Source organism: Bombina bombina, chromosome 1, assembly GCF_027579735.1.
Source record: "Bombina bombina isolate aBomBom1 chromosome 1, aBomBom1.pri, whole genome shotgun sequence".
Classification (NCBI taxonomy): domain Eukaryota; kingdom Metazoa; phylum Chordata; class Amphibia; order Anura; family Bombinatoridae; genus Bombina; species Bombina bombina.
Genome location: NC_069499.1, coordinates 800,947,889 through 800,964,026, shown reverse-complemented (window position 1 = coordinate 800,964,026; position 16,138 = coordinate 800,947,889). Strand labels below are relative to the sequence as shown.

At 41.4% G+C, this 16,138-nt stretch overlaps 1 protein-coding gene across 1 annotated transcript in view; it reads right to left on the bottom strand.

Moving 5' to 3' along the window:
• The window catches only part of MEIOSIN (meiosis initiator), a 246,886-nt gene that overhangs the window by 187,977 nt on the left and 42,771 nt on the right, over positions 1–16,138 (bottom strand). The window contains exons 2-3 of the mRNA XM_053715311.1: positions 13,867–14,002; positions 676–786 (exon numbers count right to left, since the gene is read on the bottom strand). Coding sequence (XP_053571286.1) covers positions 676–786; positions 13,867–14,002 — 247 coding nt within the window. The remainder of the gene's footprint in view (positions 1–675; positions 787–13,866; positions 14,003–16,138) is intronic.

Below are 16,138 nucleotides of genomic sequence, written 5' to 3'. Positions count from 1 at the left end.
CTTTCTGAGGTACCAATTGTCACAGAAAATAAAGAACGCACATACCTCCATGTTGAGTAACAACATGACTCGTCCCACACTGCAAGAGGTCCTTCATCTCCTCCAGGAATCTGTGGGAACAAACTGGGTGTTAGATAAAACTTGCTAAGACCATATTCATCAGGGCAGCCCTCCTTGGGAGTCACAGATGGACGGGTGTAATCTGCACAGACCCTATAGCTGTACCCTGAGCAAAATAGTACACACTGGCACCATTTGAAAATAATAAACTCTTGATTGAAGAATCTAAACTAACACCTCACTTTACCTCTCCCTATCACTAACACAGGCAAAGAGAATGACTGGAGTGGGAGGGAAGGGAGTGGCTATATATACAGCTCTGCTGTGGTATATATATATATATATATATATATATATATATATATATACAGCTCTGCTGACCAGGAGGCGTAATCCCATAAGTAAGGATGAAATCCGTGGTCTCGTCATATCTTGTAAAAGAAATTAACACGTATTTGCGAAAATTTGTTTTATTTGCTTAACAACAGTATACAGCTAACCAACAAACACACATACATTGATAGATAATTCTTCACACATCAATACCAGTCACACACACAGCTGTAATTTTTACACACAAAAATGCTGTCTCTCACAAGCAAAATTTACACTTACCCTTTTTATCTCGTTTCCTAGGCCGGTGGGTTTGAAGCCGGGGTCTACCACGTCCTCGTTGTGGTGTGACATTGCATGATGCCGCTGGGGCCAACTTTGTCAAAAAGGAGCCTGTGGAAAATTAGAGGACCAACTATCAACACTGGTATGTGCATCACCTTCCTGCTCTAAGATTCCTATAGCATATTCCCCTTTCCCATCCCTCCCGATCTGCTCTAAACATAGAAAATGGGGTGTAGAAAAAAGGCAGCCAGTGCTCTAGACTGATAAGTCGAAATTTGAAATATTTGGTTGTTCAAGAAGGCAGTTTGTTTGCCGAAGGGCTGAAGAGTGGTACAAGAATGAGTGTCTGCAGGCAACAGTGAAGCATGGTGGAGGTTCCTTGCACGTTTGAAGTTGCATTTTTTCAAATGTAGTTAGGGATTTGGTCAGAATTAATGGTATCCACAATGCTGAGAAGTACAGGAAGATATGTATCCTCATGCAATACCATCAGAGAGGCATCTGATTGGCACTAAAAGTATTCTGCAGCATGACAATTACCCCAAAACATACAGCCAAAGTCAATCTTCAGCCTTTTTACGGAAAGGGTGGTAGATTCATAGAATAACGAATAGAGGTGGTAAACACAGGGATTCAAAAATGCCTGGGACATGCATAACATTAAGAAAACAGTAACATGTAATATGGGTAGACTTTTGGTTCTTATCTACTGCCAAAATCTATCGGCTAGATTATGAGTTTTGCGATAGAGGCTATGCGGTGCTAACGAGCAGTTTTCCCTCACCGCTCACTTACATGCAGCGCTGGTATTACGAGTTTTCAGAAAGTGAGAGTTGAGCAAAATTTTGCTCCCTACCGCACTCCAATACCAGCGTTGCTTAAGTCAGCGTTGAGCTGGTCGTATGTGCTCGTGCACGATTTCCCCATAGGAATCAACGGGGAGAGCCGGCTGAAAAAAAGTCTAACACCTGCAAAAAAGCAGAGTAAAACTCCTTAACGCAGCCCCATTGATTCTTATGGGGAAACTAAAGTTATGTCTACACCTAACACCCTAACATGAACCCCGAGTCTAAACACCCCTAATCTTACACTTATTAACCCCTAATCTGCCGCCCCCGACATCGCCGCCACCTGCATTATATTATTAAACCCTAATCTTCCGCTCCGGACACCGCCGCCACCTACATTATAGTTATGAACCCCTAATCTGCTGCCTCCAACATTGCCAACACCTACATTATATTTATTAACCCCTAATATGCCGCCGCCACCTACATTTATTAACCCCTAATCTGCCGCGCCCACAGTCGCCGCCACTATATTAAAGTTATTAACCCCTAAACCTAAGTCTAACCCTAAACCTAACACCCATTTAAATAAATATTCCTATCATTAACTAAATTATTTCTATTTAAAACTAAATACTTACCTATAAAATAAACCCTAAGACAGCTACAATATAACTAATAGTTACATTATAACTAATATATTATAAACTAAGGGGAGGCGCCGCTGCTGGCTGCCACACTTTCCTCAGGCTCCTGACCTCTTCTGTATTTATCTTAAATTTAACCTTCTTACATTCAAAATTCATCATAATTATTTCAAGGACCAATACCGACTCCACATAACGCACAACTAGAATCATAAAAATTGAACGGATGACATTACTAAAGTGAGATACTCAACGGATGGAAATATACTCCCACTGGACCATCTTACTACCAGAAAGAGATACCTTCAGCTGAACACCACAAACAAGGTACACTTAAACTAAAAAAAACAACAACAAAAAACAGACTCAACCCATGCACAAATTGGGTTTTGGATTTAATCATCCATTTAGCAATGCTCAGATTTCATTTCTAAACACAAGAAAAACTAATTGATGAAGTCTATTTTACTAAAATACATTGGTTTTAAAACCCCTGCATGCTTTCTTATCTGTTATCTACAATGCAGCCTGAAGTGCAAAATCTCACACCTCACTCTGACCTGAATACTATAGAGCAGGGCAATGTAACCAGCCCCCACTGCTAACATTCCTACAAATACTAGAAGCTATTTTAACCCCTTCACTGCAGAGGGAATGACCACCTATACGCCCTCACATCTGCACTCCTTAAGGCCCCAAAAAGCAGTTGCAGCACTCAGTCCCTCACTAGTGGCTACCCTAAAATCACTCAGCATTTTCAAAGGGACTGACAGGGGCATACGTGGAGGAAAATCAAAATTTAAAGTTCTATATCCTGACACTATCACAGCTGCCCCACCATCCTGTCCACCCACAAGCCCAATTGAAGTGATCCAACCTAAAAGCCACAAAAACCGCACTATCAAATCAAGAAAATCTCTTTGTGTGATCCCTATTAGAAGACACGCTGTCTTCAAAGTACAGAGCAAAAACTCTGAATCCCAAGACTGTCCTATCAGAGCAATCCTATGCAATGCCAGATCAATAAAGAACAAAACAGCTATTATTTCCGACCTGAAAATGCAGGGCCTATTCTAGAGGCAGCTATTCCAGACAATTACACAGTGTTCCACCGCCCAAGACAAGATTGCAAGGGAGGCGGAGTTATGATCTGTGCAAAATCATCCTTAAATCCCAGACCAATATCAGTCCACAAAACCCAATCTTTTGAAAGTGTAGCTGCCAGCCTCTTAACAGAGAGAGGATTCCGAATACTGCTAATATACAGACCCCCAGGAGATGGGAAGAGATTTCTTCAGGAACTCCAAGACCTTTTGGCTGGCTTAATCCTTGAACACCCCAGATGGCTTATATTAGGAGACTTCAACACTTGGATCGACAACACCCTATCCCTGCTTGGGACGGATCTCCTCAGCTTGATGAGTACACTCGGCTTTACACAAATCGTCACCACTCCCACCCACAGAAAAGATCATACACTTGATCTAGTGTTTCAGTCTGGACTAGAAGTGTCACCAGTAACTGTAAACCCAGTTACCTGGTCAGACCATCACTCCATTCACTTCTCCATTGTATCACAATCAACCAGACAGCAGCCTCAGAACCTGGTCAAACACCGCTCATTAAAAGGGGTTACACCACTGGATGTAGCATCACATATGGATCTAAGTGAACTAATGGGGACCTGCGAAGAACCCAGCTCCTTAGTCCGACTCTACAACAAAACCATGAGAGACACCCTAGAAAGCATTGCACCATCTCGCATACGCACTGTCCAAACCCACAACAATGCACCGTGGTTTGATAGCTCCATCAGAGAAATGAAAAGAACAGGACGTAAGCTCGAGAGAAAGTGGCGCAGAACACATGATCCAGAGGATAAAGCCGCTCTTACCAAACATCTAAATAAATATCAATCCAAGATAACTCCGAAAAAATCTTCATTTTTATCACGCGAAATTGCACTCTCCCACAATAGACCCAGGCAACTGTTTCGCACAGTAGAAAGGCTCTGCAAACCAGCATGCATGCTTAGCCCTACCAACTTTTCTTAGGATAAATGTGAAGCATTTGCGAACTTCTTCAGAGACAAGATTTCCTCAATCTGAACCGCTATCAAAGCAGGCCAAACAGTTACACACCAGAACCACTACAATGGAATGCAAGATTGCCCCAGTTTATGGGCCACTTTTACAAATGTGGATATAAAAGGAGTTAAAACACCATACAAAAGTTGCACCCTACTACGTGTGACTTAGACCCTGCTCCAACTCAGCTCATATCTGGATGCATTGAAACACTCGCCCCAGTCCTCACAAAAATAGTGCAGTGTTCACTAAAAACAGGAGACTTCCCAGATCCTCTAAAAGAAGCTGTGTAAAACCACTCCTAAAGAAATCTTTATTAGACCCAGACTGCATGACTAATTACAGACCAGTATCCAACCTCCCATTTCTGCGAAAGTAATTGAAAAAGTAGTGGCAACTCAACTGGAAGCCCATCTATCACGCCTAAACATATTCGATCCTTTCCAGTCAGGCTTCAGATGCCGCCACAGCACTGAAACAGCGCTAGTCCGAGTGCTAAATGATCTCCTCATGGCAAGAGACAAAGGTGATTACTCCATTCTAATCCTCCTGGATCTCTCAGCTGCATTTGACACCATTGACCATAGGATTCTAATAGAGCGCTTGCAGTACATCTGTGGTCTAGGAGGCACAGTCCTTAGCTGGTTTAAATCTTTCCTCGCTGGTAGATCACAGAGAGTAATATCAGGGTCAAGCTCATCAGCACCAACAGAACTGTCCTGCGGAGTTCAACAAGGATCTATACTGTCTCCCATGCTATTCGCAATTTACTTACTACCACTGAGGGACATCATTAACCGACATGGCCTAAGGTATAATTGTTACGCTGATGACACACAACTCTACTTCTCCTTTGCTCCAGATACTACAGACCCAGCATGCCGCATAAACAATTGCTTAACAGACCTCATAGAATGGATGAATGCTAGCTGTCTCAAAGTGAACCCGGACAAAACAGAGTTACTCTTGGTGAGGGGACCCCGGGCATCAAAAATATCCCACGATCACCCAACTGGCCTGGAGCTTGGAGGCTCAAAACTCGTTAGTTCAGCAAAGGTACGAAACCTCGGAGTGCTGATTGACGCTGGACTATCTTTTAAACAGCAGATTTCCTCCGTAATAAAATCTGCCTACTTTCAATTGAAAAACATAACCAGGGTACAACACTTAATTCCACTGGATGATATGCCAACATTAATCCATGCATTTGTATCCTCTAGGCTAGATTACTGCAATGCACTTTACTTGGGCCTCCCAAAAAAAGAACTCCATCGCCTTCAGACAGTACAAAACGCAGCAGCCAGACTATTGACCAATCAAACTCGCTCCTGCCACATAACACCTGTTCTCCACTCCCTGCATTGGCTTCCAATTAAATGGCGAACATATGTTAAAATTGGCCTGCTGACCTTTAAAGCCTTAAACAACCAAGGCCCACAGTACCTGAAAGAGCTCCTGACACCCTACATCCCACCCCGTTCACTTAGGTCAGCCAACACATCCCTCCTCTCAGTGCCAAGAATAAGGACAAACTCAGGCTCCAGAGTATTCGGCCACGCTGCCCCTACTTTCTGGAACTCTTTACCGTGCACAATCAGAGAGGCACCGTCCTTACAGACTTTTAAAAAAAAGCTTAAGACCCACCTCTTCCATCAGGCATTCAGTCCGCTTATCTGACCTTCAGAAACTCCTAACTTTTATGTCTTATGTTGGTATATTAGTAAAGTGCTTTGAGTCTCACAGGGAGAAAAGTGCTATATAAATTGCAAATTATTATTATATAACTAATAACTAATAGTTACAATATAAATAATAGTTACATTGCTCCGCGTCGGATGTCTTGAAGATGGACCCACTCCACGCCGGATGGATGAAGATAGAAGATGCCATCTGGATGAAGACTTCTGCCCGCCTGGAGGACCACTTCGCCCGGCTTGGATGAAGACTTCTCCCGGCTTCGTTGAGGACTTCGGCCCGGCTTGGATGAAGATATCTCCCTGTAAGTGTGTATTGGGTGGGTTTTATTTTTAGGTTATGGTTTGGGCGGCAAAAGAGCTAACTGCCTTTTAAAGGGCAATGCCCATCCAAATGCCCTTTTCAGGGCAATGGGGAGCTAAGGTCTTTTTAGATAGTATTTTATTTGGAGGTTGGTTTTGTGGGTTTTACTGTTGTGGGGGTTGTTTGTACTTTTTTACAGGTAAAAGAGCAGATTACTTTGGGGCAATGCCCCGCAAAAGGCCCTTTTAAGGGCTATTGGTAGTTGAGTTTAGGCTAGGGTTATTTTTTTATTTTGGGGGGCTTTTTTATTTTAATAGGGCTATTAGATTAGGTGTAATTAGTTTAAATATCTGTAATTTGTTTATTATTTTCTGTAATTTAGTGTGGGGGGGTTTTGTACTTTAGCTAATTTAATTTAGGTAATTGTATTTAATTATAGTGTAGTGTTAGGTGATATTGTAACTTAGGCTAGGTTTTATTTTACAGGTAAATTTGTCTTTATTTTAGCTAGGTAGTTATTAAATAGTTAATAACTATTTAATAACTATTCTACCTAGTTAAAATAAATACAAACTTGCCTGTAAAATAAAAATAAACCCTAAGATAGACACAATGTAACTATTAGTTATATTGTAGCTAGCTTAGGGTTTATTTTATAGGTAAGTATTTCGTTTTAAATAAGAATTATTTAGGTAATGATAGTAATTTTTATTTAGATTTATTTTAATTATATTTAAGTTAGGGGGTGTTAGGATTAGACTTAGGTTTAGGGGTTAATACATTTAGTATAGTGGCGGCAACGTTGGGGGCGGCAGATTAGGGGTTAATAAATGTAGGTAGGTGGCGGCGATGTTAGGGACGGCAGATTAAGGGTTAATAATATTTAACTAATGTTTGCTAGGCAGGAGTGCGGCGGTTTAGGGGTTAATATGTTTATTATAGTGGCGGCAACGTTGGGGGCGGCAGATTAGGGGTTAAAAGTGTAGGTAGGTTGCGGCGACATTGGGGGCGGCAGATTAGGGTTTAATAAATATAATGTAGGTGTCTGCAATGTTGGGGGCAGCAGATTAGGGGTTCATAAATATAATGTAGGTGGTGGCGGTGTCCGGAGTGGCAGATTAGGGGGTTAAAAATTTTATTATATTGTTTGCGATGCGGGAGGGCCTCGGTTTAGGGGTTAATAGGTAGTTTATGGGTGTTAGTGTACTTTTTAGCACTTTAGTTATGAGTTTTATGTTACAGCGTTGTACCATAAAACTAATAACTACTGACTTTTAAATGCGTTAGGACTCTTGACGGGGTAGGGTGTGCCGCTCACTTTTTGGCCTCCCAGGACAGAATCGTAATACCGGCGCTATGAAAGTCCCATAGAAAAAAGATTTTACGAAGTTTACGTAAGTCGCTTTGCGGTAAGGCCAAAGAAGTGTGCGGTGACCCTAAACCTTCAAGACTCGTAATACCAGCGGGCGTAAAAAAGCAGCGTTAGGACCTCTTAACGCTGCTTTTTTACCCTAACGCACAACTCGTAATCTAAGTCGTATGTTTCTTGAGCTCTGATCTCAGCATCATCAAGTCTGTCTGGGATTACATGAATAGACAGAAGCAGCTGAGCTTCCTAAATCCACAGAAAAGTCAGGTTAGCTCCCCAAGATGTCTGGAACAACCTACCTGCCCATTTCCTTAAAAGACTGTGTGCAAGTGTACCTAAAGAATTAAAGTGACGGTCAACTATTTTTTTTTATTGTTTAAAAAGATAGATAATCCCTTTATTACCCATTCCCCAGTTTTGCATGGCCAAAACAGATAAGGAGCGCCACAGATACAATAATGTGAAAAAATTAACAAATTAGTGTTAGTTCATCATAATGACATCAACCAATAATGGTAATCGATATCCTCAATATTATTATGCTAAATCTTACCACTTATCCCACTTCAAACAAATATATTCTGGGAAATAATCAATAGCAGATCCCAGAAATCAGTGGCACTTAAGGGTATCAGTTAACACCGTTCCATGGGATAAAGGTAAACTAATGTCCTTATTTAAAAAATGGAGACAGTATGTCTAGGGAAACGGCCACTCTGTAAAAGCCGACTCCAGTGTAGCCGTAACCACAAGCATAGTTGTGTCCACCATTACGTATGATGGGAGTGGCCTACTGCGTTTCACTGGGCTCCTCCCTGCTTTGTGGTTACTGTCTCCGTTTTTTAAATAAGGACATTAGTCTACCTTTATCCCACGGACCGGCGTTAACTGATACCCTTAAGTGGCACTGATTTCTGGGATCTGCTATTGATTAGTTCCCCTACTCGATCCATACTACTGAGTGGAAGTGCGCTGATGTGGAGGGGTGTGTTACACCTACGGTTCTGAGGATTAACATCTGATTATAGACACTGAAACATACCTCAAATTTGTTTGAGGTTAAATCTTGTGAGTGTACATCTGATTATAGACACTGAAACATACCTCAAATATGTTTGAGGTTAAATCTCGTGAGTGTACATCTGATTATAGACACTGAAACATACCTCAAATATGTTTGAGGGTAAATCTTGTGAGTGTACATCTTTTTATGTGTTTTACAAATAAACATTTTAATACAACACTTAGATCGTTTGTGCACTTTGGTGCACTGTGTTGCCCTCCATTTGTTCTGTCTTTTCAGATCTGTTTTCTACATACTTTTAAAACCACGGAGAACACACCAGTGGGCTAAGAAGGAGCTGCAGAAAGTTTTTTCTAAGGATCATCAGACCTATTCAAGGGAATGAATACACATATATATTAAGTGACTTTTTACAATTATACTCATTTGTTTGAAGTCTTTTCAGATCTGTTTTTTGCATAGCCAACATGGTTATATTAATACTGTACACGTTTTACCTCTGTGATAACCTTGTATCTAAGCCTTTTCTGACAGACCCCTTATCACATGACTTTATATTTTGTATCTATTGACTTGCATTTTATACAATTAGTGTAGTGTCTGCCACAACCCATGGACGTGAGCACAATGTTAGCTATATTGAATACATGAACTAGCAATCCCCTGTTATCAAAAGTTAATAAAAAACATGTGATAAGAGGCTGTCTTTAGTGGCTTAGAAACAGGCAGAAATTTAGAGGTTTAAAGGTTATAAAGTATATTAATATAACAATGTTGGTTGTGAAAAGCTAGGAAATGGGTAGTAAAGGCGTTATTTATCTTTTTTAAAAATAAGAATTTTGGTATTGACTGTCCCTTTAATGCTGTTTTGAAGGCAAAGGGAGGTTACACCAAATATTGATTTTGACTTATATTTTTTTTCTGTTAAAGGGATAGGAGAGACAAAATTAAACCTGCATGATTTAGATAGAGCATGTAATTTTAAGACACTTTTAAATTCACTTTGTTTTCAAAAGTACTTTTTTTCTCTTTGTATCTGTTGTTGAAAAAACAAAATTTATGCTTACCTGATAAATGTATTTCTTTTTTGACATAATGAGTCCACGGATCATCTCAATTACTAATGGGATATTCACCTCCTAGTCAGCAGGAGGCGGAAAAGAGCACCACAGATGAGCTGATAAATATCACCTCCCTTCACTCCCAACCCAGTCATTCGACTGAAGTCAAGAAGAGAAAGGAAGTAATAAGGTTCAGAGGTGTCTGAAGTTTACAAACCCAACAACCTGTCTCTAATAACAACAGGGTGGGCCGTGGACTCATTGTGTCAAAAAAGAAATAAATTTATCAGGTAAGCATTAATTTTGTTTTCTTTTTAATGACACGATGAGTCCACGGATCATCTCAATTACTGATGGGATAAAATACCAAAGCTAGAGTACACAGATGATACGGGAGAAACAAGACAAGGAACCTAAACGGAAGGCACCACTGCTTGAAGAACGTTTCTCCCAAAAGCGCCCTCAGCTGAGGCAAAAGTGTCAAATTTGTAAAATTTTGAAAAAGTGTGAAGAGAAGACCAAGTTGCAGCCTTGCAAATCTGTTCCACAGAAGCAGAACAGCCCTAGTGGAATGAGCCGTAACTCTCTCTGGAGGTTGCTGTCCAGCAGTCTCATATGCAAATCGCATGATACTCTTCAGCCAAAAAGAAAGGGAAGTAGACGTAGCATTCTGACCCTTACGTTTTCCTGAGAAAACCACAAACAAAGAAGAAGACTGACGAAAATCTTTAGTCGCCTGTAGGTAATACTTTAAAGTATGAAGCACGTCCAAATTGTGCAAAAGCCGTTCCTTCTAAAAAGAAGGAAGGAACAACCATCTCCTGATTAATGTTCCTGTCACAAACAACTTTAGGAAGAAATCCTAACTTAGTACGCAATACTACCTTATCCGAATGGAAGATAAGGTAAGGAGATTCACACTGCAATGCCAAGAGTTCCGAGACTCTACGAGCAGAAGAAATAGCAACAAGAAATAAAACTTTCCAAGATAACAACTTAACATCTAAGGAATGCATAGGCTCAAACGGAGGCTGTTGGAGAACATTAAGAACTAAATCCTAATCCTGATCCTAATCAAGGCCTGACAAAAAGATTGAACATCTTGAAAATCTGTCAGACGTTTTTGTAACAAAATAGATAAAGCAGAGATCTGACCCTTCAAAGAACTTGTTGACAATCCTTTCTCCAACCTCTCTTGGAGAAAAGACAAAATCCTAGGAATCCTAACTCTACTCCATGAGTAACCTTTGGATTCACACCAACATAGATATTTACGCCATATCTTATAATAAATCTTTCTGGTCACAGGTTTACAAGCCTGGATCATGGTCTCAATGACCGATTCAGAAAACCCCCACTTAAACAGAATTAAGCGTTCAATCTCCTAGCAGTCAGCTTCAGAGAAACTAGATTTGGATGAAGAAAGGGTCCTTGAATTAGAAGGTCCTTCCTCAGTGGAAGACTCCAAGGTGGATGAGATGACATGTCCACGAGATCTGCATACCAAATCCTGCGAGACCAGGCCGGTGCAATGAGTATCACTGATGCCTTCTCCTGCTTGATTCGAGCAATCACCCGAGGAAGAAGCGCAAATGGAGGGAATAGATATGCCAGAATGAAGGTCCAAGGAACCGCCAAGGCATCTATTATTTCCACCTGGGGATCCCTGGACCTCGATCCATATCTCGGGAGCTTGGTATTCTGACGCAATGCCATGAGATCTAACACCGGCTGACCCCACTTGCTGATAAGGCTGGAAAACACTTCCGGATGGAGTTCCCACTCCCCTGGATGAAAAGTCTGCCTGCTCATGAAGTCCGCCTCCCAGTTGTTCACCCCTGGGATGTGGATTGCCGACAGACAACAAGAGTGGGTCTCTGCCCACGGAATTATCTTGGATACCTCCCTCATCGCTAAGGAACTCCTCGTTCCTCCCTGATGATTGATGAAAGCAACTGACGTTATATTGTCCGACTGGAACCTGATGAACTGGACCGAAGCTAACTGAGGCCAGGTCAGAAGAGCATTGAAGATTGCTCTCAGCTCCAGGATGTTTATAAGAAGAACAGACTCTGACTGAGTCCAAACTCCAAGAGCCTTTAGAGAGCCCCAGACTGCTCCCCACCCCAGAAGGCTGGCGTCTGTTGTCACAATCGCCCAGGATGGTCTGCGAAAGCAGGTTCCCTGGGAGAGAAGATCCAGAGACAACCACCATTGAAGAGAATCCCTTGTCTCCCGCTCCAGTAGTATTTGAGGAGACAAATTGGTATAATCTCCGTTCCATTGCCTGAGCATGCATAACTGCAGAGGTCTGAGATGGAACCGAGCAAACGGAATGATGTCCATTGCCTCCACCATCAGCCCGACTACCTCCATGCACTGAGCCACGGATGGTCGAGGAGTAGACTGAAGGACTCGGTAAGTATCGATAATCTTTGATTTCATGACTTTTGTCAGAAAGATCTTCATTGATAGAGAATCTATTACGGTTCCCAAGAAAGTTACCCTTGTACTTGGAATAAGAGAACTCTTTTGTAAATTTACCTTCCACCGTGAGAGCGAAGGAAGGATAACACCATGCTTGTGTGGGATTCCGCTAGATGGAAGGACTGCGCCTGTACTAGAATGTCGTCCAGATAGGGTGCCACAGCAATGCCTCGAAAATGAAGTACCGCTAACAGAGATCCCAGAACCTTTGTGAAGTCTCTGGGAGCAGTGGCAAGACCAAAAGGAAGAGCCACAAACTGAAAGTGTTTGTCCAGAATGGCGAATCTTAGGAACTTGTGATGGTCCTTGTGAATGGGAACATGCAAGTACGCGTCCTTTAAGTCCACTGTTGTCATAAATTGACCCTCTTGGATCAAAGGAAGAATGGAGCGTATAGTTTCCATCTTTAAGAACGGTACCCTTAGGAACTTGTTTAGACTTTTGAGGTCTAAAATGGGCCTGAAGGTTCCCTCTTTTTTTTGGAACCACGAATAGATTGGAGTAAAAACCCTGACCCTGCTCCTGTAATGGAACGGGAGCAATCACTCCCAGATCGGAGAGGTCTCTTACACAATGTAAGAATGCCTCTCTCTTTGTCTGGTCTGCAGATAATCTTGAAAGGAGGAACCTTCCTCTGGGAGGAAAACTTTTGAAATCCAACCTGTATCCCTGGGACACAATTTCTAATGCCCAGGGATCCTGAACATCTCGGATCCAAGCTTGAGCGAAGCAAAGTCTGCCCCCTACCAGATCCGGTCCGGATCGGGGGCATGACCTTCATGCTGATTTAGAATCAATGGCAGGCTTATTGGACTGTTTTCCCTTATTCCAAGACTTGCTGGATCTCCATGCAGGTTTGGGTTGTTCTTGTTTGGAAATGGAAAATGAGGAATTTCCCTTGAAATTACGAAAGGAAGGAAAATTACTCTGTCGCCCTTTCGTCTTATTTCTCTTATCCTGAGGTAGAAGATGACCCTTACCTCCAGAGATGTCAGAAATAATTTCCTATAGACCAGGACCAAATAAGGTCTTTCCCTTATAAGGAATAGCCAAAAGTTTGGATTTAGAGGAAACGTCCGCAGACCAAGGCTTCAGCCACAAGGCTCTGCGGGCCAAAATAGAAAAACCTGACATCTTAGCTCCCAGTTTGATAACTTAAAGGAATTAGCTAATTTAAGAGCTTTTATCCTATCCTGAATCTCATCCAAAGAGGTCTCAGTCCTGATAGCATCAGACAGGGCGTCAAACCAATATGCCGCCGCACTAGTGACGCTAGCAATGCACAGAGCTGGTTGCCATTGTAAACCATAGTGTACGTACATCTTTTTTAGTAGGCCCTCTAATTTCTTGTCCATAGGATCTTTGAAAGCACAACTATCCTCTAAGGGAATAGTAGTTCTCTTAGCTAAAGTGGAAATAGCTCCAAGCCTGCTTGATAGAATCAGCTATGAGAAACATCTTCTTGAAAATAGGAGATGGAGAAAAAGGAAAACCCGGTCTCTCCCACTCCTTAGTAATAAGCTCAGAAGCTCGGTCAGGAACCAGAAATACATCAGTCGAGGAAGGAACCTCGAAATATCTGTTTAACTTACTGGATTTCGTAGGGACAACCATAACCCGTGGAATCGCTATCATCTAAAGTAGCTAAAACCTCCTTAAGCAATAGACGAGGTGTTCCAGCTTAAATCTAAATGATACCACTTCAGTATCAGCAAGAGGAAGTACACCTTCAGAATCTAAAATCTCTCCTTCAGATGCTACCATGGCTTCTTCCTCCTCAGGCATCTGAGAGGTCTCCGAAACCGCAACAATTGCATCAGAAACCTTGCTTACTGAATGGCTTGTCTTCCTCTTACGTTTACCCTGCAACATGGGAAAAGCAGACAGCGCATCAGAGATTGTAGAAGACATGAGAGATGCAATGTCTTTTAAAGTAACTCTAGTGGTAGTTACAGAGGAGACACAGGCACTGCTTGTGAGGGCGGTAACACTTGGAGCGATTGAGGAGAAAGTTGCGGCATATATTGTACCTCATCATTAGAATCCTGAACAACATCCCCCTTAGAAGAAGTTGTCTCAGAAATCTTTTTTATCCTTATGACTTAAAGTCCTCTCAATACAAGAGGGACAGAAGGGTATTGGTAGTTCCACAATAACATTAAAACATAAAGAGCAAGGAACATTTTGCACGGCCCCTTGATCCATAATAACTCCACTTTGACACAAAAAAAACTTAAATTTAACAAAAACTTTTAAATAAAAAAACAAAAAACGTTACTGTGGCTTTAAATTTTAAACCGCAACTATTTTACTGCGCACTAAATTTGATCCCACAGTCACATCCACACCTCAGCCCCGCTGAGGCGCCTACCTTCCTGACCAAGGGTTGATACACTGTCAGATGTGAAGCTACTCTCCCACTCTTCAGTAGAAGCTAATCCCCTTGCGCAGTGGAAGATTTGGACCGTTGCCAGAAGAGAACCGAAGCAGTCCGGTCCTAGGGACTCATATTACAGCAGTAAACATGCACTCCTAGAAACAACAGACCGGAGATGTCTCTCTTGTGACCCAAACTGTCTCCACTGCAATCGCAAAGGAAAGGCGTGCGGGAGAATTAAATCCGCCCATCGTGGGCGTGCCCAAAATGAAGGGTCTTGTTCCCGGGGAAAAAATTAACCCCACAGAAAAGGGAACCACCAGAGCCCAAAAATGTTCAATGCCTCAAAGCTCAGACCAACCCCAGTGCCAAAAACACATATAGCTGTCTAACATTTCTCTCCTGCCCAGGAGAGTATTGTCAAGAATAAAGTGCCCCTTACATGAGAGCCCTTTACCAAATTAGTATTCTGTGCCCACTCTTTTCTGAAGAATCTTTTCTAACACCTCACTTTGCCACTTCCTTACACTAACGCAGGTAAAGAGAATGACTGGGTTGGGAGTGAAAGGAGGTGATATTTATCAGCTCTCCTGTGGTGCTCTTTGCCGCCTCATGCTGAGCAGGAGGTGAATATCCCATTAGTAATTGAGATGATCCGTGGACTCATCGTGTCATTAAAAAGAAAGAATATGTACATATTCTACACTACTTGTATCTAGCTGGTGATTGTTGCCTGCACACATTTGTCAATCATATTTAACCTGTGTTGAGATAGGGCCACAAAAATACATTGAAATACATTGTTACATTCATATAAACATCTGAAAAAAAAATCATTAAAATATAAAAAAACAAACGTTATAAGGGTTCAAAGGTATATGACTAAGTATATGACCGCAAAGGGGTATAATATATATATATATTATGTCTAAATAATAATTTTATAATATTTAATAATGTTTTACTGTGTATTTACCGTAAATATTTCACAAATAGGAAAATATTATTTAAATTTTTATGTATATTTATGTAAAATATATTTTTAAATATTTTAGTACATCTATAATAATTATTTAAACAAAAGAGAGACAAGAAGGGCGCCCCCTAGTGTAGCCAATTACAGAATATGTAGACTCAAAATGATGGATAAAGGATACTCACATATTCCAAAGGCAGAGATATGACTAGGAAAACAAGCTGAGAGATCTCCGTGTCCCAGCGCACTGTTCTGTATAGCGGACTGCTCCTTTCAAATACCAACCAGGCACGAGTGATCTAAAACAGAGATAGAAAAGGGCGCCTCCTAGTGCAGATAAACCAAGGTAATGTAAACCCCCAAACAATATGGAGCCCACCGATGCCCAGGGTACTCACATGTGGGAAAGCATGTAACAAGTGCCAAACAGACAGACTGGACTATTAGTAGTGGCCCAGCTCATTATATGAGACTGTAGAGATGATGATGTGTGTTAGCAAATAGCTAAAAATAATAAAAAAAAAAAAAAAAAAAAGACTCTAGAAAAAAGCTGCTTAATATGTATAAAAATTGCATGAAGAAACGGCGTAGAGGTTGCTGAGAAACGCGTTGCAGTTTTGATGCTTAGATATGTTTTAGTATTTTA